The sequence below is a fragment of the Octodon degus genome, unplaced genomic scaffold, assembly GCF_000260255.1.
Source record: "Octodon degus isolate 3935 unplaced genomic scaffold, OctDeg1.0 scaffold00095, whole genome shotgun sequence".
NCBI classification, from domain to species: Eukaryota; Metazoa; Chordata; class Mammalia; order Rodentia; family Octodontidae; genus Octodon; species Octodon degus.
This window is the reverse complement of record NW_004524671.1, coordinates 8,559,253-8,586,238: the sequence shown is the minus strand read 5'-3', so window position 1 is coordinate 8,586,238 and position 26,986 is coordinate 8,559,253. Positions and strand designations below refer to the sequence as shown.

The window sequence follows — 26,986 nt, the reverse complement described above, 5'->3', positions numbered from 1 at the left end:
ATCTTTTCTGTCATTTGACTTTAACTTATGATAAATTAGCTTCAACTAGTTTCTTAGAAAATTGCCCAAGAAATGACTACAGAAAATTAAATACCAAGACTTCAAAGAGGCAAACACACAGCCTTCAAATTCCAACCTCAGAGAATAATCTTCCCTTTCTCATGCTTCACAGAGATGTGAGTAAAGAAACCGTACTAGGGCATGGTAATGAACCATCTTTCAAATGACTTTCCTATCAATCTTCTTTTCAAAGGGTAATAAAGTGATGCTTATTTCTAGGTAGTTTCTGGGAAGTTATCATCTCATTTCAATAGTCACCAGCAAAGGACGCACTCTGGTGCTGCCATTGGTAGGGACGAGGACAGGAGCTGGGTGAGAATTCAATAGTAGGTACAGGAGGTTAAAAAGCTATTACTTAGAAAATTAAAGGAGAGAGATCAAAAGAATTGCGTTAGGTCTTAAGGAATTGGTAATCATTACATTCTATATTAAAAATGCAAATCTGATTTATTACCTCGTGAATGAATGAAATCCACTATCACTTGAAGGCTTCATTATTTTTGTTTTTTAAAAAAATGTACTGTTGAAAGTGTATTAGGTGCCACGCTTTGTTCTAGATGCTAACAACTGAATGTACAACAAGCCGTAACAGCAACATCTGGGTCATGACTTCTAGAACCAATTTTCACTCTCCTCTAAAATAACTGTCACAAACAACAAAAAGGTTTTAAAGCACTGGCTGATGGTTGGTGGGAAGTCTTAAGTCACCCAGGATGTGTTTCGCAAAGCCTCAGCAGTACTCAACACTGTGCAGGATTTCACTCTTCAGGAGCTTTAAGGTGACAAGGGCGAAAGTCACTACAGAGCATGCAGGCCCACAGAAAGAGAAGATTACACACTGGCTGCCCCGCAGGGAGTGCCCTGAATTGGGATTCTTCTCTGGTCTGAAGATTCAGATCCCATCTGTGATACAGGCTGTATGCTCAGAAATGGATGATGTGGTTCCTCAGGCATTCCCAAAAGAAGCCCGAGCTATGTCCTATTTTCCTTCATTCTCTTATCCCAATCTTGAATCTGCTCTCTGGGCAGGTAGGATCCGGGACCCATTGCCAGATTTAACATTTGCCCACACATTTCAAATTTTTCAGCACTTACTAGAAGTCTAAATGTGAAAGAAACAAAAACGCAAATGGGACAGTGAGCTTCCTGAGGACCACACTATGGTCACTGTCGCATCTTCGCTACTAACATGGTTCAGAAGAGGCACTTCATAAACTGCTGAACAAAGCTGACAGAATGAATGCACCATTCCCTTGGGATCACGAGTCACTCAGAGTCAAGAGTGTCACATCACGTGCAAGCAGCCCCCGGGAGCTTTGTCTATCTGCTCATCTTTTTAGAATGTCATTCTGTAGATTTTTTTTGAAATTAATAAACAGAAAAGCACATCAGAGATAACTGAAATCAAGTTGTATTTGCTTTTGAGTTCCACTGCAGGTAACAAGGATTGGATCAATAAATTGATGGATCTGGTTTGGTTCGTGGACAGGCAAACTCTGCTATTTCCATCATGTAATACAGCACCGATGTGAGCACCAAATACTTCTTATTGATTTACAGAACAGGATTAAACCCTCCCCCAAAACTCTATTAACTTTCTATCCTCATTACCAATGAAGAAATGAAACACAGTCCCTCCTTCCCACCAACACCGAAGCGAAGGGATCCAAATGAACCCTCCTACTGATGCAAACCTAGAAAAATCAGGTATGATTACTGGCCAATAAAACCTTTGGTTTTCTACCCCATGATACTTATTCCCTGAAGTACAACATCAGATTGCAAAAACTGAGACTTTAAAAGCAAGTTCCAAAGCAAGTCACCTGATATAAGGTTAAAAGATGGGTGAAAACTGTGGGAAAGCTTGCAGTAAGGAAATAGATGCAGGAGAGGAAAAAAGGCCCCCTCCCAGTCCCTCCCTTCCACTTGTGTGCAAAGCACATGCCTGTTCTGGGGTCAGGTGACCTCTCCCAGCAGGCAACAGGGACAGGCACACCACACATGTGCTATGCAGGTCGCCTTCCAGGGACTTTTGCTTCGAGCCGCAGAAACCAATGACAGTTTCAGCGTGGACTGAAGTGACTGGAACTCCACAATTGGTGGACACAAGCACCCGAGAACCATGCTTTCAGGCGCACTACCTCACCACTCACCACAGAGTAATTTACCCTGTATGTTACATGCCCAGTTTTAGGAAAGACAGTGGGGCTCCACATAGTGATGGAGTTGACTCTCTGATATTCCTGAGCTTAAGGGTAAGGAACCCTTTCTTAAAAACTTCCAGTTTTTACTCCTTATTCTCATGTTAAAATAAAATTTTAGAACAGAATATAAGAGCATTAGGTTTAGCTGCCCCTTTTTCTTTCATTCAGAGCAACCTGGAATTCTTGCGTCCCAGGATACTGCTCGTTCCCGGCTAGATTTCTCCAAGCCACTTTCTAAGGCCACTCTATGACTCAGCAGTGGACCCTTATCTGTGCACATCACCCTCCTCTCATGGTTTTCCCGTTGCTGGCTTTCAAAGCCTTATACTGCTAGAAAGGAAAGGAGAGGCACTCAAACAACCTTTTAATGTACATATAGATACATAAGTACAGTCTGTGGGTGAGTGGTGACTAGCAACAGGGGCTAAAGTCAACACACACAGCAAGAAAATAAATTAAATTCATCCTCCTGGTTCTTCAGTGCACAGGATCCTGCTCCCAGGGTTCCAAGTACCTGGGGAGAAAGCAATGAGGTAAAGACGAACAGTCTCGCCAGCTGAGTCACCTAGTATCTTCTTGTAGACCCTGAGGATGTGCAGAGGTCAGTATCTAGGTGAACCTGAACCTCCCAGACTATGGAGGTCTCTGGGCAGGGTGAGTGGTGAGGCTCAGAGCCCACAGAGGCCCCCTTGTGAGACCACTCTTCCAGGGGCTCTGACGTCATCCAGGCTATGCCAATCGATCTGTATCACCACAGAGTTCCTGCCAGAGTGGGAGGGGAAGCCATCATCTTCACACTCCTCTCCTTCTCAGAGTCGTGTTTGGTCTTCTGGGGAACTTCCATTGGTTAGATTCCCCTCAGCTGATTCTGTGTCCTTCTCGAGTTTAAAGTTGGAATTTATCCTTCCAGGAGAATAGTCATTTCTTTTTAAATCTGTAAACAACACAAAACAGTTTCAGGAGCATCCCAAGAACAAACTGATCCCAAGGACTTTCAACTGTGCTAGGTGTTTAGGAAGGTCTCTACTGCTCAGGGCCATGGTTTCTGGAAACCAAGCCCTCAACCAAGTGCAATGCCAGGGCCTCACCCAACTCAAGGCAGTATGTGTGGCCCTCACAGCCTCCTGCTACTGCCTAGGTCATGCAGGAAGGGAAGAAAGATTTTGATTTCCTGGGTTCAATTTTCTGTGGAAAAAGCTATTCCTCAAGTCTGGCGCCACTCGGAAGAGCCTCATCCAATTCTCAGGTACAGTTTCCTAAGCCCATCCTCCTCCATTCAAGAAAAATCAAAGCTTAGGTCCTCCTGGTTCCTAGCTGATCAGATGCAGTCCTTTGTGTTCAGAACAGAGGCTATCCCATGCAGGGTTCAATAAATCCAGCTGGGAAGAGATCAGTACCTGGAGACACTGAGGTAACCAGTGAGACTCCAACTTGCAACCATGAGATAACTCAGGTATTTGCTAACTTCTACCCATCTTAGGGTCCTTACCTGGAGGTCCCAGTACTCCAAAGGCCAGCCCCAGCCCCCTGGAGTCTTTCTGATCAAAGAACAGGCAGAGGCACCAGGTGCCAAGCTCGTTGCAAGTCTGATATATGATTTGTGACATGGACTCCTGACTGGTTACTGGGGTTCTGGTCCTCTCCTCCTTGTTCCATTTTGATCACTCAATATGGACCCCCACCATCCCAGCTGATGTGCTATATCCCTCTGGACCTGCAGACCTAGTATTTTCCTAAATCTTGCTCACAGACGTTCCCCTGCCCTCTAGCTCCAATAGAACTAGAAATTTCCCCTCCCTATAATAAATTTTCACCCACTCCACCCAATATTACAATCAGGGTGTGATAATGTTGAATTTGTTGCTACAGCTGCTATCCTTGTTGTTGAAGACAGGGTCTACTATGTTACTCAGGCTGTTCCTGAACTCCTGTGCCCAAGAGATCCTGCTGCCCCGCCAGTAGCTGGGATTACTGCACCTGGTTCAAGGATATTATAATTTTTTTGAAGCAGGAAGGGCTACTCAGTCTGGACTACATGCACTTCTGGGGAAGAGCAAGTTTGCTGTGACCTAGGTAGAGAGCAGGGAAACTGGAGCAAACACCAAGCGACCCTCTGAGGCAAAGCAAAAGAGCGCAGTATAGCAGGAGCTGCCAAGCTCCCTGACCTCCAGCTGTGCTCTTTACACTAACCACATTTTCTATGGTGGTGACCGTGGTTGCAGAGAACATGCGCCATGCTACCAAATTGCTTGTCAAAAATTTCAATGTGTAATTCCAGAGGTGGACTTTTTTGGCGAGGCTGTAGCTTAGAGACAGAGTGATTGTCTAACATCGGAAAGAAACGCAGTCTCCAGCTCCACCAATATAAATAAGCACACACAGTGGCAGGTTTTCCCAGTGGAAAGCACTACTTTAATTCACAGCCTATCAGTCCCCTCTTGGTCCCAGCCCACCAACTGTCTGATGGGCAAGTTAGAAACATGACGGGTATCACCCATGGGTGTGAGCAGGTCTCAGAGTGGACCGATTTCGCCCCATCTAAGTCAGTGGAACTTTTCTCTGAAAGTGACTGTGACAAGTGTCAGGCCCCGTGTTGTTTTATCACACTTTGGCAGGACCTAAAGCAAATCCCTGTCCTTTTAATCCCTTTAAATTCTCGAAAGTTTTGCAGTCAGAAAGTCAGGCACTTCGAATGACTGAGAATGAGATAAAAATGCGATTAAGATTTTCTGCCCAGTTACAATGGATGTTGTTCTATGAAAGATTTCCTTAGAGCAAAGCAGAACTGTCTGTGCCATACCCGGGAGTTTGAGTTTCCGGCAGCAGGAGTTGCAACGATGTTTTGCAATGAAGTTTCTAATTGCGTCTTCCCCTAAATTGGCTGGCCCAAACACCATTCCTCTTGATCTAGAGGAAATAGCAGAATATCAATTAGATTACAGCTGAAAGAAAGGAGCTCAACTAGGATTCTCTGAGATACCGAACAGTATCCCGTAGTAACCCAGTAACTTGAAGGAGCCAACAAAGAACAGAGTACTTTGGGGAAGTAACAATGTTAGGTTTGCAAATTTAAAATTCAAATGCCCTTAAATCTTTGTATCCAACTCCAAGACCTACTGTGAAACTCAGTTCAACACTAATCTGATAGAAGAGTGAATTTTCTATGTACCACGTTTAAAAAAAATGCAGCGAAACCCTTTTAAATGCATATGGGGTGAGAGAATGACATTCATTACCAAATGTTCTTCTAGGATACTGGAAAGGTAAGGTATAAAGTAAAGTAAACTTGCTTCGGGGGCACATCTTCTAAAAAGTGCTTTCCAGTGTGTTCAAGCGCTACACTTTTCTTAAAGTAACCATCCTCAAAAACAAATACCTGACTGAACCCCCGAGCCAGCCTCTGTGGCTTCGCGAGAGGCACTTTGTACTCTGCAAACTCTGTAACGGGGCTGCTTGTGGAACAAGACTATTAGTGTGTTTGTGAGCTAAACCACATTCGCTCAATGCAGGTGACATAATTACGAATAGTATCAGCGTCTGCAAGGTATACTTCAAATATCCTATCATTACACTAGATCCCTGGCAGACCGCAGGCTCACTGGTCACCCATCACAGTACCCTCCACAGTACAACCATTCTTCTTCACATTGTGACACTCCGCACATCGCAGACCACCGCACGCCAGGAACACTTCCGAAGAAACTTTATGGAAGCTAATATTTTATTTTAATGACATGCAGAGTGGAAACAGCACATTTTAAAAGCTGAACTCAATTACCACTCTTAAATACCACGTCTTAAGAAAAAAGCAAAGCAAAGTATCACAAAAGGAAACAATAAACTTCACTTCTAAGGAATGCGGTTTTTCAAAAGGGACATGGTGTAAAGACGGACTTTTTCCATCCAAGTATTGAAACATTTATCTCAATTTCCACTTCCTTTTGGCAGAAGAATAGTAGCGCCTCTGAAGAAGTGCCAAGCTCAGAGCAAGGGCTGATGTCAGTTTGAGCTCGGGTTGCCTCTCTGCAATGCGGCAAGGAGGTGGAGGAAACCTCTTGGGAAGGCAGAGCGGAAAGACACTTGGGGATTAGCTTTCCTGGTCACTCAGTCGCTCCTACAAAGGACAGCTCTGGTGGCATTTACTCTGCTGCATAAGCTGCCTCTTGTTAACGCTGCCTCTCTCGGTCCATCTGGTAAGACATCACTTCAATAAGGTGAAACTGAAGGTGGCGGAAAAGTAGACTCACTCGGTATTTAGACCAGAGCTCTCTAAAATGAAGGTGTTAGTGTAGTGGCTCACGTGGACGAATTCCTGCTCACAGTCTCTCCAGCATGACCTTCCTGGACTACCTCACTTGTCTGCATCCCCTACCACCCTTTCTCTCCTCCCAGTAAAACGGGAAAATTCCCATCTTAAAGACACAACATTGATTCTCATATAAAATCAGTAAGCTAAATCATTCCTCCCTGTGAGCTTTGTGTAAGTTGAGACAAAAAGATGAAAGTCACCCCAAAATATGTCTATTGAGGGTCAGACAAATCCCCGTGCAAGAAAGAGAAGGGGGTAAAGTGACACATATTTGCACCCATACCCTAGAGCATGCCTACACATTTGCTGTCTCAGACAACTAAGTTTTTAAAACTAAATAAAATACAGCTAGCTGTTCTCCAGATTTTTCGCAACACAGGAAAAGCAGGTGGTAGGTAGCTTGGTCCCATGTGCGAGAAAACGCTGATTAGTGCCAACCATACACAGACTCACTAACGAGCATCTCACCATCTCTTCATACTCGTCAAATGCCCAAAACTATCAAGAGAGTAAGCTACGAAGATATGATCCCAAACCACCAATAAACAAGAAGGTGAGGCAAAGGTAAGGGACAATTGGCCAAGTTAAGAAACAACAGGCATCAGAAACAAAATTAGAATTTATACCACATAAACACTTTCTCTTTTGAAAGGGAACTATTCCCTTGCCCTGACCCCTTATCCTTCTAGGCAAGTTATGATCTCAGGGAGGCTCAGCTTTCTCATTTGTGAACTAGAATGGAAAATGCTTATGTCTCATGTTGCTGCTGAGGCTAAAATAAATGACATACACATGAGCACTAGCTTCTCTTGGTACCTCTCAGCCTCTAACTTAGACCAGATTGCCAGAGGATGATGTGAAAATTCAGATTCTGGTTGGGTAGGTCCAGGGAGCATGTGGAGAATCTGCATTTGTAACTATCTCTTCCCATGCTGGTGATGTTGGACCATGGCCCACACTCCAGGTAGCAAGAGCTTCAAACCCAGAAGGCATTCGAACACATGAGCCTCGTTCAACTCATTAAAGTGAACTGAACTAGTCATGAGACAGTTCTTATTATTGCCACTATCAAATCCAACTGCATCCCAAATTGGGTGACCCCACACAATCAGGCAGGCCACAGTGACATCATCTTGTTTCCAGCATCCCATCCTTAATTCCTAGAAAATAGGTTGCTATAAGACAGAAACACTGGACTTCTCAATTCTGATTGCCCACAGAATAACATGGGGAATTTTTACAAAAACAGAAAAATGGCATCAGGGCCCTATCTGCAGAAATTCTAACTATAGACCAATTTTGAGCATTTTTAAAATTTTCCCAGTGACCCTAACAGAAATCTAGACCTGCTGCCTACAGAAAGCAATTAAATATGTAACTGTCAAGTGGAATTATACAATCTTAGAATCCTGGACAATTGACTATTCAGGTCATATTAAGTGATATGTGCCAAGGCCAAAATGTAACGAATGATAGACAGAGTATACATAAACTTGGTTTATTATGTATGCAAATTGTTTCACTGAAAAATTATAAAGTACTCAGAAGAAGGCTCCTACTGCACACCTTTGAGCACATGGGACTACTGAAGAAATAATATTCTTAACTGAAAATACTGTGGCTTGGCTGAAGCAAAAAGAATATGCGTTTATGTGTACCCTGAGGATTACAGTATGAACTTCATAGTCAAATAATCATCATAGTCATATAAATAATATGGATCATCTTCTCCTCTCTAGCTCACCTACACCAGTCAAATATCTAAAACACTTCTAGTGGATGTACCTCTGTTCTACATTGAAGCTTAAGGGTGGGATTGTAGTTAGGTTTAATAAAATGGCTCAGGAAAAAAAAAGAGAGTATTGGAGCAGTGCACATCTGTACAGTGAGTTCTAGAGAAGAAGTAAAATTTTCAGATTCTACTGTCAGGGCTGCCCACTTACGTAGTTTTATACATCAATTTTACCATCCATGGGTCAGGTATATATAGAATGTATGATGACCAAGAAGTAGCAACGCTATGTGTGAGCATTTCTCAACATAGTTACGGCATCAGAATTTGCTAGGAACTTGTTTGGGGTGCAGATGACTCAGCCCCCTCTAAGCTGCTGCATCAGAAACGGGTGGGGGCGGGGCACCAGCAGTTGGTGCTCAAGTAGTTATCCCAGTGACCATGGTGTAGACTTCCACTTAAGAACCACCACTGTCTGCCATATTGATCAGTCCTCAACTGCCATCATCACTGCTTTGGATTCCACCTGTGACAGAACCACGCTGCCTTGGATCCCTTAGTGGCAAGTCTTCCTCTGAGCTTGCCAGTGGGACAAAATACCCTTAGGAATTCAAGGCAGAGGACGCATTCCTCTATACAACTGTGGCTTCCAATTAAGTCATCCCACCAGTGCTTCATGGGTAAAACTCATTGTCTTGACCTCCCTCTTAGAGCTTTGTCATGTGTTAAGTCTGCAGTTTTCATTTTGTAAGCGTGTGATGAAAGATGCTGACCAGGGTAAGATGCAAGGATGCCATTGTGAAGACAGCAAAGAACGCTGCTTTTCCTACAACACTAATTGTTTTCATGTTCATATCAAAGCTTGTAGAAGCTAAACACACGCAGATTTCTCTTTCTGTCTGGGGCCTCCTAGAAAACTGTGCTGAATTTGCGATGCATTTTGGCTATTGCATTTATTGTTTCCATCCACGTATTCCAGCCCAACTCCAGATTTAATTTTATTTCATTTCCATGTTTTCTTTCTACCTCATATCACAATCTATACTTTTAAAACTCTTATTATTTTAGGTCCATATATAAAAGCTGCTTGAAGCCTTTCTGAGATTTTAAGAAAAGCCTATGCTTATAAATTATTTTTAAAACATGCCACTTAGACATTATGCAATGTACACATGTACTGAAATACCACATGGCATCCCACTAATATGTACAATTCTATGCTTTTGTGTTTTGAAATATAAGTTTTAAAAACATAAAAGGTAAGCAGAATTTTTGAAATAATAGCACATAAGTGGACTTACTGTTTGTCTTCAGGTTTTATAACAGATGGATCTGTCAGATTTTCTCCAACACCTCAAAAGAAAAAATAAAATTCATTTTAGCAATGGGGTTTTCATTTTCATAGAAATTTAAGAAAATAGTAATTTTACTTTTTTTCAAGTTTACATTTACCTTGCAGTAGATCAAACATTGCATGAATTGAATGTATTATAAGAATGGTCTAGGAATATTTGAAAATTTTAAATACTGCATTTTTGCAACCTCGTCTGTTAAAATAAATTTGCAGGCATGTAACATCAAGAAATGTTTTAGTGTATACCATAGTATATACCAGTAACAAATGAATGACCAATTTATTTTCTCTAATGCTGAGCAATTACAAAAGAAAAATATTATCCTCATTTTACAGTTTGACTTTGTTTGTTTTGAGATGAGTTCTCACTACGTACTCTAGGCTAGCCTTGAAATCACTGAGTTGCCCAGGCTGCCTTCAAACTTCACAGTGATCCTCCTGCCTCAGCCATTTGAATGCTGGGATCACAGGAGTGCACCACAATGCCCAGGTTCATTTTACATTTTATCCTCCCTTTACCTCAATGAGAAAAACGACATTCAGAGTATAAATTTGCCTGAGGTTGCTCAGGCCATAATGGTCAAAGCAGGAATAAGCATGGGCAAAGCTGTGTTCCTCCCGTGGTCCATGGCCCCTTTCATGGGCTAGTCAGTGCTCGGCAAGCACTGTACGGATCTGCAGATCCAGTCTCTGCGCCATTACAGAGACACACCAAAAGCTACATATGTGGCTACTTTCTCTTAATTCAATGAGAAGAAAGATTTGTACTAATAGTGTTTGGACAGGATATCATGTCCGCATCTTGTACTATGAATAACCACTAAGAAGACAACAATATGCAATGTATTAATTACTGAATTGGTCCTACTAATCAGTTTTGAAACTGTCTTGTTTTTTGTTTCTCAATAAAATTAATTAAAAAATAAAAAATTATTCAAATAAATAAAGAAATAAGCTTTTCCCCTAAGAAACTAATTTCCCTAGGAAAGTAACTTAGAACATCCAAAAGCTTGAAGTAAAAATATTCAACATTTTTGGTCACAATGTTCTTTACCACTCTTCTCATAATATTGTTTTAATATAATATATAGGATAATGAAGAAAGGCAGTGATATTGGTAGTTACATAAAGATTCCTTTTAAAGTGCTCTATTGTAGCACACATGCTTCCTCGTTAATACATTCAATGACAGGCTCTAGCCCAGGTCTACTAATTACTGTAACATCTAACAAGTGACAAGCATAAACAGTATTTTGAGGTGTCTGCCAACATTCCAATGAGCTATATTAGCATCTGTTCTATCTATCACAAACAGCCACAAATACTATCACTGAAGACTGCACTCTAGATCATAATTGAATAAAATGATGAATCTAAGTTGCAGGCTGATTAAAACAAAGCTTAACATATTTTATCATCAAGATCCACAGACTCTGAATTCTACTCACAAATGCTTTGCAAAATTCTTGACTTAGAAATTCTTCACACTCATTTTGAATAGGGAAAGAAAAAACAAGGCTAAACATGGTTCAAGCAAAGTTCACAAAACAAGCTCTGCTACTAACTGCACAACCAACAAAAGAAAAAATAAACAGACTGAACTTCGTAAAAGCTTTTTTGCATCCAAAAGCATTATCAAAAGACCAAAAAGGCAAATTCACAGAATGGGAGAAAATATTAGTAAAGTACATATCTAGTAAGGGATTAGTACCTTAAAATAATGCAGAATTCCTAAAAGTTACCAGCAAAACCCCAACCAACCCAACTTACTTAGATATTTCTCCAAAGATATCAGAATTACCAATAAGGTTTTGGAAGGCTGCTCAGCACCACTAATTACTAGGGCAGTGCAAATCAAAGTTATAATGAAATACTACCTTAGGATAACTGCAATCTAAAAAAATGCTCGCTCATCCTAAGTCACAGGAATGGGCTGGGTTCTTTAAACTTTTGTCATCATAAATATAAGAAGGATGGCCTAGAGGGACCCTGACTTTCTAAGCACCAAGTAAACAAGGAGGACAACAGACAGAAGCATGCCCTCAATGCTATCTTTAGAGAGAGTGATGACGACGCATCCTTTACTCATTGCATCACACATCTAACTACAAGTCTGCAGCTTACAGCAACAATGAAACCTTGAGGGTAGTGGATGAGTAAGGCATACAGTACATGTTAGCTAGGAATATACACAGTAGCTAAGGAAGGAATGTCGACTGAGAAAGAGGAAGTTTTGTAGGGGAAAGAAAGTCTATGAACATCACATAAGCTCCTGTTTACTCTAAACCTTGTTGCTCGCTAGACACAGAACTCAGAGGATACAAGCTCCACTCACTGGTCCCTCACTTTCTAGGTGTGGAGCTGAAGTTTCCTGAGCCTCTCTAAAAGCCAGCATTGTCATCCAGAAGTGTGATATTTATGAGCTTTATCTTATAGCGCTGTGAGGATTAAATAAATTATTACACACACGTACCACTTAGCAAGTGACCCTAGAGAAGCTAAGAAATGTTGACTGCTATTTTTGTTATCTTTAGCCCATGAAGGGCCTCTTGTGGAGTGAAATTTTATTTTCCTGCTACTATAAAATTATGTTTCTGTTTATCTCATTTCCCTAAAGTACTTAAAAGAATGAAAGTGGGGGTGTAGCCCAGTGGCAAAGCACTTGCCTGTGTGAGGCCCTGGATTTGATCCCCAGTTTGGCAAAAAAAAAAAAAAGGAAGAGAAAAAGGAGAAAGAGGAGAAGGAATAGGAAGTGAAGAAGGAGGGTAAAATACACACAAACCATGTTAGCGCTTCAAAGCTTATTAATTAAATAGTCATATTGGCTCCCTCAAATGAAAGACGGGCCTTCCAAAGTGTGGGGGGAAAAGACACAGAGAGAGAGAGAATCTCAATGAACCCACAGCACTGTGACATCTACACTCACAAACATGCACTAATGAAAAAGTAAAACTGGTGCAAGGAGTCCTGCCACAGCACCATCGCCTCTTCCAGAGGTGGGTGAGTTCCCCATCTGGAAAGTGGGCCACAGCCCCTCCTGGCCTCACATTCTCCAGCAAGCACACGGCACGGACAGGAGTGAAACACTCTGACACCCAACAGCCTCACGGGTGTGTCTGCACCAGTTCTAACAGAGTAAGAGCCCGTCTACTCAGGCAATGTGACAAAAATGTAGAAATTCATACTGTGGTCATACTCAGCTTCGGATCAATGAGCTTCTCCATCTGCACAGAAGTTACCTGCTTTGTAGCTGCAGAACTCATGATGATGAAGGGGATCCTAATGCTGACTTATCCTGGAAACTGCTCTGTGAGTAAAAATGAATACCGTATCTCCAAAGGTCCTTTGAAAAATATAAGCTTAAAAGAAAAGTTACACGCCTCTGTGATTATAAATACAATTGTTTTTAATTTCCATTTCTTGGAATTAAATGTTGGGTTTCAAACATAATGATGATGAGTCAGGCTATCAGACGTAAGATTTTTTTAAGTAGAAAAAGACTGGAAAACTTCAATATAATTACAAGTGATGGGAAATTGGTCACGCCACTCCTCAGAGTTCCGCTTCCTGGTCTGGTGTGGCAGTTTCTGGGTTAGTGACCAGCACCCTCTTGGAAGAAAACAAAGAAAGAAGAGAAGAAGGAACTGAAAGGAGACTTTCTGCATGTCCCTCACTCTCTCTTCCCCTGAATGTAGGAGAGTGCAGAGGCCCACACCGGGCGAGTGGGTGCCCCACACTTGAAGCCTGGCCTCCGTTCTAGCCACATGGAGACTCACACTGATGCAACACTAACTGGTGTTTACTAGGGCTAACTCTAGGCCAAACCCAAAAGTCTCATCTCACTTTATCTTCCTAACCTAATGTTTTCAGTGCGTAGCACCTGTTCCCCCCTTCCAAAGGAGGGGATGTGGGACTCAAGGTATGACTCTTCCTTGGGCCCGCGCATCTAATTCCTAGAAGAGCTAATTCCTGGCCCTGCAACTCTGAAGTTCTGCTTCCCAGTGGCTGCCACCTCTCAACCTCCATGCCTACCACCTGGGTGACTCACATCATCTCTCCAGCAACTACAAACACAAACACGTTAAACACAACACAAAGCTGAACCTGAACCAATTAACAGATGTTGTAAATAAATCCTATGTCTCCCATTTTTCCCTTCCAGTCTGATTAGAATTAAATATGATAATGCACACAACCCTTTGGCCAAATGCCTGGCCCAAAATAAGTACTGTAGTACCTCAGCTCATGATCTTAATTCTTCCCATGTGGAACAAATCCTCTGACCAGAATCATAGAAAAAATTAAGTTTATGAACTGAGGTAGCACTGGACCTAGTAAATGTTAGCTACCACAGGGAGTAGTAGTAGTATGACTGTTGATAATTACTAGTGAAGGATTCATCCTTCACTACAAAGTCGAGTCCGGCCAATTAAACCTCTCTGATAAGTACCTCAAGTTGCGTCGTTTATTCTATGACAGCCTCTTTTTCCTTCTTTGAAGGTCAATATTTTGACACAGTCTATTTGGAGTGGCCTATTTCTGTAATCCACATAATTTCTCAGAAAAAGAACAAAGTTAATTCCCCTTTTCCCCCAAGACTCTCTATGCAGCATTTGTTCTCTTTAATGTCACTTTGGATTACTAAGAGACACAAAAAAACCTCACACATAAACAGCATTAAACAAAAGCCTATTCACGTGGAATACAAAACACACTGAAGAGTCACCATCATTAATTCTTTAACATTTTTCTTTGGTTGTTTTGTGGTGGTGGTTGTTGTTGTTTCTGGGATGTCTTGTTTCATTTTGTTGTGGGTTTTGCTTTGCTTTTTGTTTTTTAAACAACTCCACCCAAAACTCAAAGCACAAACACTCAAGTACAGATGAAAGCAATCAGGCTTTCCCCAGCTGCAGCTATGAAAACAGACTTCAGCATCCACACTCAGGGTCGATGTGGATCCAGGCCTTGCTGACTTAAAAAGCTGAGTCATGTTGGTTGATTTAATTTTGTTTATATTGCTTCCTAAAATATTGTGTTTGAGGGTTAGAAATATGATCCAAGCCTGCAAACAACACATATCTCAAAGGACATAGGATGTACATGTAGTTTAAAAAGTACTTATGCTATATATCCTTGAGCATATCACAGATTTCAAAATGATTCTGCAGTCTACCTGGACATTACCCCTGGTGCCCCAAGACTGTCTGATATCTCAGCATTCCCTAGCCTCCAACCCAGCTTTCAGCATAGAACTCCAAAACTCAAGAGCTGAGCAAGGCAGAGAGACAAGAGAAATGGCCAAATTGTTTAAATGAACCACAAGGTGGTTGGGTCCTCCAGGTATGACACTCTTGCCGAAATAAAAAACAGTACAGTGAAAAGCAAGAACACAGATGGTCAAATCAGCTTACATCTGTATCCTGGCTCTGAGTTAAGTAGCTGTGCACCCCCAGGCAGCTTAGTTAAACTTTCTGGGCCTAAATTCTCCACATCTACCTCCAGGTGCTATTTCTGGTATTAAATGAGATAACTTTTACGAAAGTTCCTGGGCTAAATCCCTTATTTAAAGCCAAAGCCAGTCAGGGAGCCCAAGGACTAAACTTTAACCTTAATACGTATTTCATTCTGTCCCCGCAAGGAAATCCTGCTAGAGACACTCTGTGCTGCAAGATTATGAGTCACATGTTAGGTGTACTGGTAGTGGGGAGATGTACTGATCAAAAGCTTCCATTAAAAAATAAAAATGCACTGTGTCACCTCTTCAGACAGGAGGTGTACTTTCCTGGACTGTCAAGGGACACAGCAAAGATGACCAACTAAATTATAAATGGCTAAGCAATAAACTCAAAATCAAAAACTAATCCACTATTTAAACTTTCCTATATTCATATACACATGCCTAAGCTTTGTTATGAACATAACAGTGAGGCAGAGCCATAAAGCAGGAAAAACTGGTACAAAAATCATTTCCCATGTAGTTTAACATTTTAGATGTTTTTAAACTTTAATCACCTGCCTATATTTTCCCCTCAGCTGAGTGGGGACAACATAGCACATGCTCGTCTGTACTGAGTGTCTCCACCCTTCAAAGTGAGAAAGAATAATTCTATACCTTGCCTTCCTGGTTCTCACAAGATTTCTTTGAGCTTTGCCTCATAGCGTCAAGTCCTAAGTCATCAGTTACCTTGCAAATCTAAAACCAGCAGCTCTCCCCTCGTGTACTCATAGGTCCAGTGAGAGAAAGCCAACATCAGTTCTTCCAGGGTGTTGCTGGGGTCTATTTCATCTCCATTGTTGTTGTTGTACTTCCGGAACTCCCCTGTCATATACTTCTCAATGGTCAGCCACTGGTTAGCTGAATGGCAGTAGACTAACAAGACTTCCAGGAACCTTGAGTGAAACAGAGGCCATTGGTCCTTCACAAGGCAGCAAATGTGGGACTTGCCTTACAAAACAACTCTTTGACAAGAGAGATCACCTCACTCTGTCCCTACTTCCCCTGGTGAACTTGCCCTTCCTATGAAAAGGAAGGCATGAACATATAGGAAGGATGTTTCCCGTGCTTTCCTGGCCCATCACTTTGAGAAAACTTTCCAACTCTTTCATGATTACCAGACCCTATTTTTTTTTTTTGTCATGCTCTATAAAGTTTCTTGTAGAAGAAGCAATAAAGCTTTCCTCTAAGTCCTCAGCACCAAAGTACAATCTACCTTGATAAACGAACACATCTATAGAGAGAGATACCCAAATGAAAGAAAGAAGAGTTCATTCTTACAGAGCTCCTGATTTCTTTAACATACAAATGGGGGAGGCATGTTTAAACTAAAAATATTCTCTCTCAAGGTCTGCTTGTTACACATAATCGAAATATCCATCATGGCATCAGCCTGAAATTTTTTTCAATCACATAAGTTCAATGATTTAAGCCAAGGTATCTCCAGGTTATCTGATTTTCTTTTTACCAGTCTCCATAACTAGGAAGAAAGAATTCCAAAATAAAAACATCACTAACTTTCCCATGGGTCCTGTGGTCCTCATGACTAACAGGCTGAGAAAGATTAATAGGAATTTCTACTTAAGAGGAAAGGCCAGAGTGCCAGGATTTCCTTACCTTGGTGTGTAGGGAATGGTTTGTGGTTTCACTTGGTTGAAGGTATAGATTAGTTTCTGAGCAGCTCTTTGCTGCTGAATCTCCTACAAAGTGAAGAACACTGATAAAAATATTGGTTGGAATAACCCATACTTAGCAGTCAATGACCATGGAATTACTAAAGGCTGGCTTCGTGTAATTGCTAACTTTATTTGGCTTCCACTACTCCATACCCCCAAACCGTAGCTCCTACAGAACAAAAATAATAAAGCTACAACCTTCAAATCATACTTGAAGATCCTGGTCTTGGATACATGTGGCCACATATCCCTTCTTGGACCTGTCCATCAGGGCTCTGAGCCTCCCAGTTCCTGGCTTACCCGGAGGCATAGGTGAAGCACCGTACTCTCCTGGAAGATGTCATGCCAAGTCTGTACCACCTCAGGGAGAAAGGACTTCACGATGAAAACCTGTCCTGGCTTGAGAACGTCGTCCTCAGACCAAGTGCTGATGACTTTCATGGCTTTGCGGAGGCCCCCATCGATCTCCTCCTGGGACAGCACCTGGATCATCGCAGCCCTCCCATGCTGGGACCAGGAGGACATGCTTTTGTCAAGGTTCAGAGGGGAGCTCTCTTCCAGCCTGTAGATTGTCACTTCTTCTCCCGCTGCAGAGGGAAGTGAAAGCGTGGAGGTCAGTGAGATCAGCAGGCCTGGGATGGGAAGGCCCAAAGATCTGCTCCAAAGAAATTCAGCTGTCCCAAAATCTAAGGAGAACAGGACCATTGGGGACTAGAGAAAAATAAGAACCTAGATCATGGCATTTCTATATCTAGTAGAGATGGAAGAGGATCAAGAGACAAAGTATTGGATGGCATCCAAGAATTAAATTATTCCTTCCATTGACTGCAACTGAACAAAAACATCATCAATATAAAAAAGATGTCACTTTTGGTAAAGACAATTTTTCTTTCCTTTTCCAATTAGATCTCATTGATCTTTTAGGTATACACAATGATCACATTCACTATAGAGAATTTGGCCCATACATGATATAAACTGATTCTTTTCCTACTCCCCTACTCTCCCTCTAACCTCCTCTTCCCCTTCCCATTTACCCAAGCTTTGTTTTCATTTCTTTCCTTCTATTTATTTATTTACTTGGTACAGGGTCTCGCTACACAGTCAGACTTGTTGTCATCCTCCTGTCTCAGCCTCCCCAGTACTAGGATTATAGGTATGTGCCACCATGCCTGGTTTTGGTGGCCGGCACGGCACACCTGGGGTTCTGAGGCTGGAACAGCTCACAGTACTGGGGATCGAACTCAAATCCTGAAAGGCAGACACTTAGACTGCTGAGCTATCTCCCCAGCCCTCTTTCCTTCTTTTTTCATTGTTCTAAACTTTTCCCTTCTTTACTTTAGCTCTCCCCACTCTGTCCCTCTCCCCATTTGAATATTTTTTTCCTATTTCATATATATTTTAGTCCTTATTTACACTTTTGTTCTCTCATACCACAGAAATAATGCAGCATTTAAACATGTCTGTCTGATTTACTTCACTTAAAAGCATGGTCTCAAGGTACATCCACTTAACTACAAATGTCTAGAGTTTTTCCTTTTTCATGGCTGGATTGTACTCTATTATACTAAAAAAAAAAAAAAGCACACACATCTCTTTTTTTTTTTTTTTTTTTTTTTTTTTTTTTTTTTTTTTTTGGTGGTACCGGGGATTGAACTCAGGACCTTGTGCTTGCCAGGCAAGTGCTTATTCTACTGAGCCATCTCCTCAGCCCCACATCTTCTTTATCCATTCACCAATTGATGGGCATTTGGGCAATTTCCAAAATTTAGCTATTACCAAGTAGAACAGCTGCTATAAACATGGATGTGCATATATTGCTGGGGTATGATGCTTTCAATTCGGGAAGATAGTAAGAAAGAAAATATCTGGGCCAAATGGAATTTCTAGTTTTTTGGGGTTTTTTTTTCTAGAAATCTCCATGCTGATTTCCACAGTGGTTGCATCTCTCTGTACTCCCACCAACAGTGGAGAAAGGTTTCTTCTCCTCTGTAACCACTCCAGCACTTGTTACTGGTTGATTTCTTGATAATAGTGATTCTTTTGGGGGTGAGATGGAATCTTGGCATTGTTTTAATTTGTATCTTTCAAGTGACCAATGATGTTGAACATGTTCTCATATATTTATTTCCTGTTTGCATTTCTTCATCTGAAAAATGTATATATATCTCAGACACCCGTTTTTAGATTGGGTCTTTAAACTTGGGAGATCTGATTTTTTTTGAGTTCTTTATAGATTCTAAACAGTAGTCCTTTGATAGACAAGTATTTTTAAGGAAACAGATTAATCTAGAATAATTATTCATTACCATCCTCAGGGCTGGGGCTATAGCCCAGCAGCATAAGCACCTGCCTGGCAAGTGCAAGGTCCTGAGTTTGAGTCCCCATATCAAAAAACTTGATGGACTATGTATGTATCTATGCTTTATGAACTAAAAATCAGAAGGTTGCCTTTGGTTTGGGTTTTATTTTGTTTCTCTTTTAGTTGTGGTATTGTCTCACTGAGAATACAAGGTTTTAGTGTGAAGTTGGAGTCAGACAGTACCAATGTCACACCCACAGCCTTTCCTTCCCTCCTTCCTTGTGCCTTGGGATTAAATATGTATATCCTCAATTTCCTCATCAGTAAAATGAAGATGAAAAGAATATCCGCTGCATTAGGCTGTTTTAGATAGTAAGTATATGAACATGGGTAAAATGAAATAGAACTCAGACACAAACTCAATCCCACTGAAAAGATTTTTCGACACAAGATGTTACTTCAATGCTACGCAGCCTCCACTTTTAGGTGACTACACTAAGAGTAATTTCTGTTGAAGTGCAGTCCTCCAAGGCAGTGCTAATGCTGCATAACAGAATTTATACACAACTTCCATCCTAATGGTGGCATTTTCTCTTTACATTTGTGCTTCCAATGTTTGTTTTGTTGTTATGGTAAATTCTGTATTGAACCACCAAGAAAGGAATTCATCTGTTCCCTCACCCTTTTATCTGATTCCATACCAACAAACATGTCTAGGCAATGCTGAGTAACATATTTTCAAATATCCATCCTTGGTACCCAAGATAAATGCTTGCCACCAACAGCCTCTGGAGTTCTAATCCCAGGAGGATTTAGAGCAAGGCTATTGATTTGCAAAACCCACTGTGGAGCCAAGTGGAAGGGAAAGCATCTGCACCAACAATCCAAAGCCAACCCACTCTCTCCCCATTGAACAATGTGAGGAGAATTGAGAGCAGGGCAGTGGAGGGACCCTTGTTACACTGTCAGTCAGCTCCAGCATTATACTGTTGGACAGAGAAACTCTTGTAGACTTGGCTAATGCAAACTTGTTTTTCTTTTCTATTCCAACCTTTTAAAAAAAACAACACTTGCAGTCTGAAGTAAGAGCAATTAGTGTATGTGAAATAAAACAAACAAATAAAAAGCAATATACAAAGCGTTGCTCTTTGGATGCTTGTTGCCGTTCACCACAGTGACGCCTTGCACTTTCTTCTGTGCCCGTCCTGTCGATGGTTGTGTTTCTTTCTTACATACCTCCAGCCTCCAGCCAGGGACCTCCAGGTGCAGGGCTATAGCTTTCTTCCCACATGCTGCCTGTCACACACACCCATTTCCACAGTATCAAGCTTTGAACCTCCCCCACCAACGCTAGCCATCACATTAACAAGTCTCCTTTTTAGTAAACAAATCTCACTGAGCTATACTTGCAGTCAAAATGAAATTTTCAAGTAAAATAATGCAACATGATTTCTCCTTTGATTTACTCAGATGTTGCCACCCGCCTCCCCACCCTGGCATAATCTCAAGAAGATAGAAAAGCTACTCACCGAACAGCTGGATGGGTGTAAATGGTATGGTCTGAGAAAGCCTCATTAAGTTATTCCTTTCAATGGCTGTGAACAGAAACAGATTTATTACTTCAAGTCTGCATCACTGGGTTAAATCTACAGAAGCGCCTTGCTTCACTATATTTATATAACACCACAATATTTTATTCCAAACATTTTTTATTTTTGTCATTACCAAAAACATTATCCATAATACAGTTTGAAATATAAACTGAGCTTTAAACCAGAAGGATATCCCAATGTTAGGAATATTTCACAGGAGATTAAGGACTGTCTATCCCCCCCCCCACACACACACACACACACTTGCTCAATACTGACTCGTATGTGTGTGGAAATTTCTTCTAAACAGCATTTTAACCCACAGTCTTTACCCTGTTTTTCTTTTTCCAAAGCACTGTGGACTGTTGGGGACACCTACTGTTCATCTTTCACAGTTCACTTTCTTTTCTCCCACATAGAACTGAAGACTAATGTTAATGATGAGCAAGTGATCTGCATTTTCTTGTTTAGGGCCACATTCTAACAGATCAATCAGTATGACTTACAGAAATCCTCACTAGAGTCTTTCTTAAATTGACAGCTAGTGTCAAAATAACAGATTACTGCTAAACTAAAAGACTCAATAATAAGATCTTAAAATCCACTAAAACATTACTCACTCCAGGAAATAATTCAGGATAAAGCAGCTTATCACTGGACCCTAAACACAAGACCCTGATATGGTAAGTACAGTAATTATAAGGCCAGTGAGGTCTTACTTATGTCCCAAGCTTTAGACTGTTGGAAAGTCCTGACCTTGTATTATCTCATCCTGTTCTGAAAGCAACACCCCCAAGAAACCCCAAATGGCACAAGTCCAGTTGGTTGTTATATTGCTTTGCACTTCAAAGCATTTTCCTCTTAACTCTCAACTAGTCCTTTGGCAGACGGCTCCTCGGGAGGACAAGTATAATGATTCCCACCCTGAAAGAAAGACAACTCAAGCACTGTGAAGTGATCTTACTTAAGAGAGTCAAGACCCTTGACATCTTTGTTTAATAACATCTTTGTTGAACTTGTTCTGTGGGGCTGGCATCTAATCAGTATTATGTTCAATGAAGCCTCCCTTACAGAACTACTTTTGGGTCTGTCTTTTCCTCAGTTCAAACACTAAGATCTCTAGCAGCCAGCTGGCTTAGAACTCACAAGGACTTTTCAGGACTCAAGGTCAGCCTTCTTCACAACTTAGAACTTGTCAATACACTTTTCTGTTTGAATCCAAACACTCATAAATCTTAACAACTTGCTTTCTTAGGTCAATGTCAAGATGAGAAATCTAAATGTTCCTTCCATGAGAATAAACAATTTTCCAGGTTGGGACCCATATCAAAAATAAGGACTTTATCAGTGTTCCTGTTGACAAGTGCAGACCCACAGACATTCAGCTTGGTGAACCTGTCTATGCACACACGCTTCCTACCTGAATAATGGTGGTGTGGCTCTGGAGGGCTTTTTAAAGATGCTGAGATCTCTGAAATTATAGAGAAGATTGACATTTTAATTACTTGGATGGAGATAAATACATGCGTATGAATATATTGCCTTCAAAGTTATTATTGAACAGGTTAATCAGAATGGCTCTTCAATATTTGAAAAGCTTGCCTAATATCCTTTAACCATATTATTGCACATGGTGTTCTGACAGCTTCCAATCATCAATGTAATATCTCCAAACATATTTATACAGGGAATTGGAGAAAGACAGGTAATATTAGCCTCAAAGATGTATTTCCTCTGAACCAATTACACCTCCGGGTTGCAGGAGGCACTCGGCTGCCCATCACACTTCATGACACCCCAGAAGCATGCTCCTCCGAGCTCCCTACCAAGATGCAGTACCCACAGAAAGCCATCATTAATGCTAAGCTATTAGCAGATTACTTCGCTGACCTAAAATAACAGCAACATCATAAACATGCACTAAGAGGTGCTTAAAGGAACAAAGGGGGCGATGGCTAATATGCTTCCGAGGGACTTGCTTGGCTGCCCAAGGGCTGTGATGGGAACATCTCCCTCCAAGTCTAACACGTTCTTTTCTATCTGCTCCAGGGCTAAATTACATGGCTCCAGAGAAATCCTTTGCAACTGTTTTGCCATTTCATAAAATCAAAATTAAACTGGAGAAACTGTAGTCTCCTGGTGGCAACTGCTTTATACCTCATAGAGTAAGCAGCATAATGAGCCCAATTTCAGAGATCTCTCTGGCTCCTTGATGCTAGACAGAGAAAAGATCAAATATCACTTCCTTTGAGGTACATGGCAAAACATGTAACAGCAGACAAGACTTTCTTTCTAAACACATTCAATAGTCATTCAAATATATATATTTGAATATATATGTATCTCCCACTCTGAGTCATGTTATGCAAGAGAAATGTCAGTAAGATGAGGTTTCCACCCTAAAGAAAAGCAAATGCAGCCAGACGTGCTAATGCACACTTGTAATCCCAGCATTTGGAATGCGGAGACAGGAGGATCACTGTGAGTTCAAGACCAGCCTAGGCAACAAAGTGAGTTCAAAGCCAGCCTGAACTGCATAGTGAAACCCGGACTCAAAAAAGATGAGAAAGAAAGAAAGATAGGTAGATAGATACATAGATAGATAGATAGATAGATAGATAGATAGATAGATAGATAAAATGTGCCAGATACAAACACATGTAACTATAATAATAGTTTGCTAATATACTAGAAGTGCATATGGAAGTTTATGGACACACTCATTCCACCTAGAACACAGGACCTTTTGAGACAAACAGGATGAAATATTTAAAGGATCTGATCATCGCGATATGGTAAAGCTGAATTTCAGTCCTGGTTTTGCTACTTACAGAGCTGTGTTTATTCTACCATATTTATTAAGCATCTGCCCCAAGCCAAGCTCTGGGCTGTGCCCTCTCAGTCAGCCTAAAGTCCTACTGAAACCATGGGAGACAGGGCACCCGGGTGACGCCACGCTATGAATGTCTCCTAGTGAACAATATGTAAGAAGTGACAGGAACCGTTGCTGGGAAACTGAAATTAGCTCAGCGGTCATACGTCATTCAGAGAGCAATACGAAAATCACAGTCAAAAATGGGTAATTTGGAAAACTTTAAACCACAAGTCAATAGTGATTTATCTGGAAAAAGATATTCAACATCCTCCTTTTTTTTTTGACTGAATTTTCTACTTGGTTTGATACAGAAAAATCAGCAACACAAATTCAAGAACTCTGAAGGCCTTAGCACAACAGCGAACATCATCATTAATAAATAAAAACAAAATGTTGAAAACCCAAAACTTACTGTCAACTCCATTTGAACTTTTCAACCTGTATAGAAAAAGTATAATTAGATAATCCTGGTTTAAATCTCTCAGTGATCAAAGAAAAGAAATGGTATTGAAACAACCTGAAATCATGTATATGTATAAAGTACCAGATACATCTTTTCTGTATTTTTATCAACCTACAATTATTTTTCCAGAGAAATGAATGCCAGATATGCGTGTAAGTCACTTACTGCATATACCCTGAGCTAACTGAAAAGTACTTGTGGTTTTTAATTAGCAGTGTGATCACAAAACATATATAAGATTTAACTGTGTTTGTGTTGTTCTTGATCAATTAAACTAAAGGCTTCCTGAACTATGCAAAGCAGATGCCTACAAATGAGTCTCTCAATGTCCTCGGACAAGTCTACAAATCAGTTTCATTAGCCCATGTGGCCCTTAAATGTGCACAGGCTGAAATTAGCTCCCTTTAAATTGTCACTTGCCCTGCTCAAGTGCACAAAGTGGCCACAGGCAAGTCTGAATAAACGCATTCAAAGAATATCTCCAGTATTTAAGGTCCTTAGGGAAGAAAGTACAATTACAATTATTGTTTAATTTCATGCTGCAATAACCCACTACTCTGCATGAGCACAAACTACTGAAGCTTTGGGAGAAGAAAGTCATGTGTCTCTTAAATCTGGAAGCAGGCTGGTGTGGAGACCGTGAGGACAGCTCTGAGAAAGGCCATGTCGAACAGAGAGGCCTGCAATTCGAAGGTCGCCTTCCACCTGCTCCATACAACGGGCCTTCTGCACAGTAGACAGTTTCTAGTTCTGCCCCCAAGGCTGTGTGGTTATTAATCTGATGATATAACTAAGAAAGTGCAGAAAGTAGCACAAATGAAATTAAATCATTGGCCAGACAGGATGGCACATGCCTGATGTCAGCTGCCTGAGAGATTGAGGTAGAAGGATCACATGAGCCCCAGAGTCAGGATCAGCCCATGTTTCTCAAGGAAAACAAAAATAAAGCAGAATCACCTTTGCTTGCTTAGTTTTCAAATTTTATTTCTCTCAGGAGGACACTCGATTCTACTCTACAACCACATGAGTTCTCTACACACTTCTCCCCACCCAATCTTCCTCCTACTCTGCCTCAATCTGTCTCAGAGCTACTGCGAAGACAATTAGGATGTTACTGAAAAACTAAAACTAAATGACAGCTGCTTCATACACTCAAAGGAAGAAGTGTGGAAGAAAGAATTACTTTCACATCTAAAGAATATAATCAGGTCTTAAACCCTTTTCTTTAGGTGAGATAGATTTATTTTCTACTTCTAAAAGTCAGTTCAATCTTAACCTATCTGAAAAGATACAATAATTACTATTCCGATGTGTGTTCTTTCACACTGAAAAGGCAAATGTTTAATTTGCCATAAAAGTATGCGTTTCATTACAGTATTCTTAAAAAGCACTGGGGTGAGATCTTGTTCCCAGAGACTGGAAAAATTAGAGAATGATTTTTTTTTTCATTTTGCTAATAAAAGAATAGCTCCATTTGACACACACTTTTTTCTTCCTTTCCGACCAAATGAACCCCTTCTCCTCATCAGCTTGCAAATTAGAACCCAGAGACTCTTGACCAGGGACTGAGAAATACTCACGGGGAGTTCCTAGCAACGCTGGTGCTTCCGCACTGCCGCAGGGCACTGTTCCTCAGATCCTAGGCAGAAAGAAGGGAAAGGCCATCGCTCAGGCCCGCCATGTACCCCCGCGTGCTCATTCAAATATATAGACATTGAGCTTTCAGTAACGTGTTCCCAAAGCTCCCTCTGCAGCAGGCAGTGCCCTTCCTCCTCTAGTTCAGTATTTCTCTTTTAAAAAACAAAACAAGCCCAAGCTGGAAAGACACATAGTGTTAGCACAGTGTCAGAATTGTTCAACGGGTTGATGATGGACTTTAACAGAATGAAATTACTTTTATGGGAACACTGAAGAAAAAATATGTGAAAGTTGTTACACTCAGAGCACTAAACACACAAAAAGAACTGATGACGTAAAGGAAGAAGAAAGAAGGGCCATGTTGGGTAGCAGCATCAATCTCTGCACTACTGTGTCCTGTCATCAGCTCGCTGCTCCTAGTGACCCTAATTTGAAGCAGCATTACTTAACACCTACCCCCCTATCTTTCCAATTTTTTCAGCTAATATTTCTTGAGACCTAAACACTCTAGGAAGTAGTGTAGGCACTTCTGTAGGTATTCTTTGTAGAGTATTACTGATAATCTCTTCGGATCACATTTGCCTGATTATAGAGATAGGGTTCTAGAGACAGATTGCCTCATGATGGAGATCAGCTACCCTGAGAACCTGCAGGCCTGGTGGGCCCAACACTGGATCTGCAACAACTCTGTTCTGTTCATGCTTCACTAGCTGTGATGGAGGGGAACCTACTACCTTGAGAGCTCTAAGTGCTCTCCCATCCTTGAAAGCTCTAATTGCTAAAAATGTCACCCCCTAAGGGGCTGAGATCTGTGTCCCAGTAAGTACCCCATGTGCATTCTAGATCTACCACTTTAAAAAATGTGGACAATATCCTATTTCTCTCCCACATGCCAACTTTCACACATCTGAAAACAGTTTCAAAAACTCCTGAATTCTTTCTCTCTTCTGCTGGACATCCCCAGAATGTTGGGCAGATGAACAAGGTGCACAGAGAATGAAATAATGGGCAAAGGTTGAGAAATATCAAGCAGGGATTCATCTGAGCAAAGTTCCAAAGATTTAAATTTATTGCCAGGAAAAAGCAGAAGCCAATTAAGGAGTAAAAAGGTAAAATGAATAGTCAATGAAGGGTTGTGGTGCTAAATGTTTTTTACAAAAATGATTCAAATATTTTTACCTCTTGAGACCACGTTAGGTGATCACTGACTTGTACGGCATGCTGCTCAACTTCTTGGGATTTCATCTTCTGGTATATATAAGGTTCTAGACCTTCTTAGAGAGAGAG

General features: G+C 41.1%; 1 protein-coding gene across 1 annotated transcript in view; it reads right to left on the bottom strand.

Moving 5' to 3' along the window:
- Positions 1 to 1,480: 1,480 nt before the first annotated feature.
- Positions 1,481 to 26,986, bottom strand: part of Trpm6 (transient receptor potential cation channel subfamily M member 6) — a 150,675-nt gene continuing 125,169 nt past the window's right edge. The window contains exons 29-39 of the mRNA XM_023722993.1: positions 26,879 to 26,970; positions 25,642 to 25,700; positions 24,011 to 24,036; positions 22,144 to 22,194; positions 20,661 to 20,726; positions 17,130 to 17,416; positions 16,771 to 16,853; positions 15,844 to 16,049; positions 9,607 to 9,658; positions 5,065 to 5,171; positions 1,481 to 3,198 (exon numbers count right to left, since the gene is read on the bottom strand). Of these exons, the coding sequence (XP_023578761.1) occupies positions 3,074 to 3,198; positions 5,065 to 5,171; positions 9,607 to 9,658; positions 15,844 to 16,049; positions 16,771 to 16,853; positions 17,130 to 17,416; positions 20,661 to 20,726; positions 22,144 to 22,194; positions 24,011 to 24,036; positions 25,642 to 25,700; positions 26,879 to 26,970 (1,154 nt within the window). The 3' untranslated portion in view covers positions 1,481 to 3,073. The remainder of the gene's footprint in view (positions 3,199 to 5,064; positions 5,172 to 9,606; positions 9,659 to 15,843; positions 16,050 to 16,770; positions 16,854 to 17,129; positions 17,417 to 20,660; positions 20,727 to 22,143; positions 22,195 to 24,010; positions 24,037 to 25,641; positions 25,701 to 26,878; positions 26,971 to 26,986) is intronic.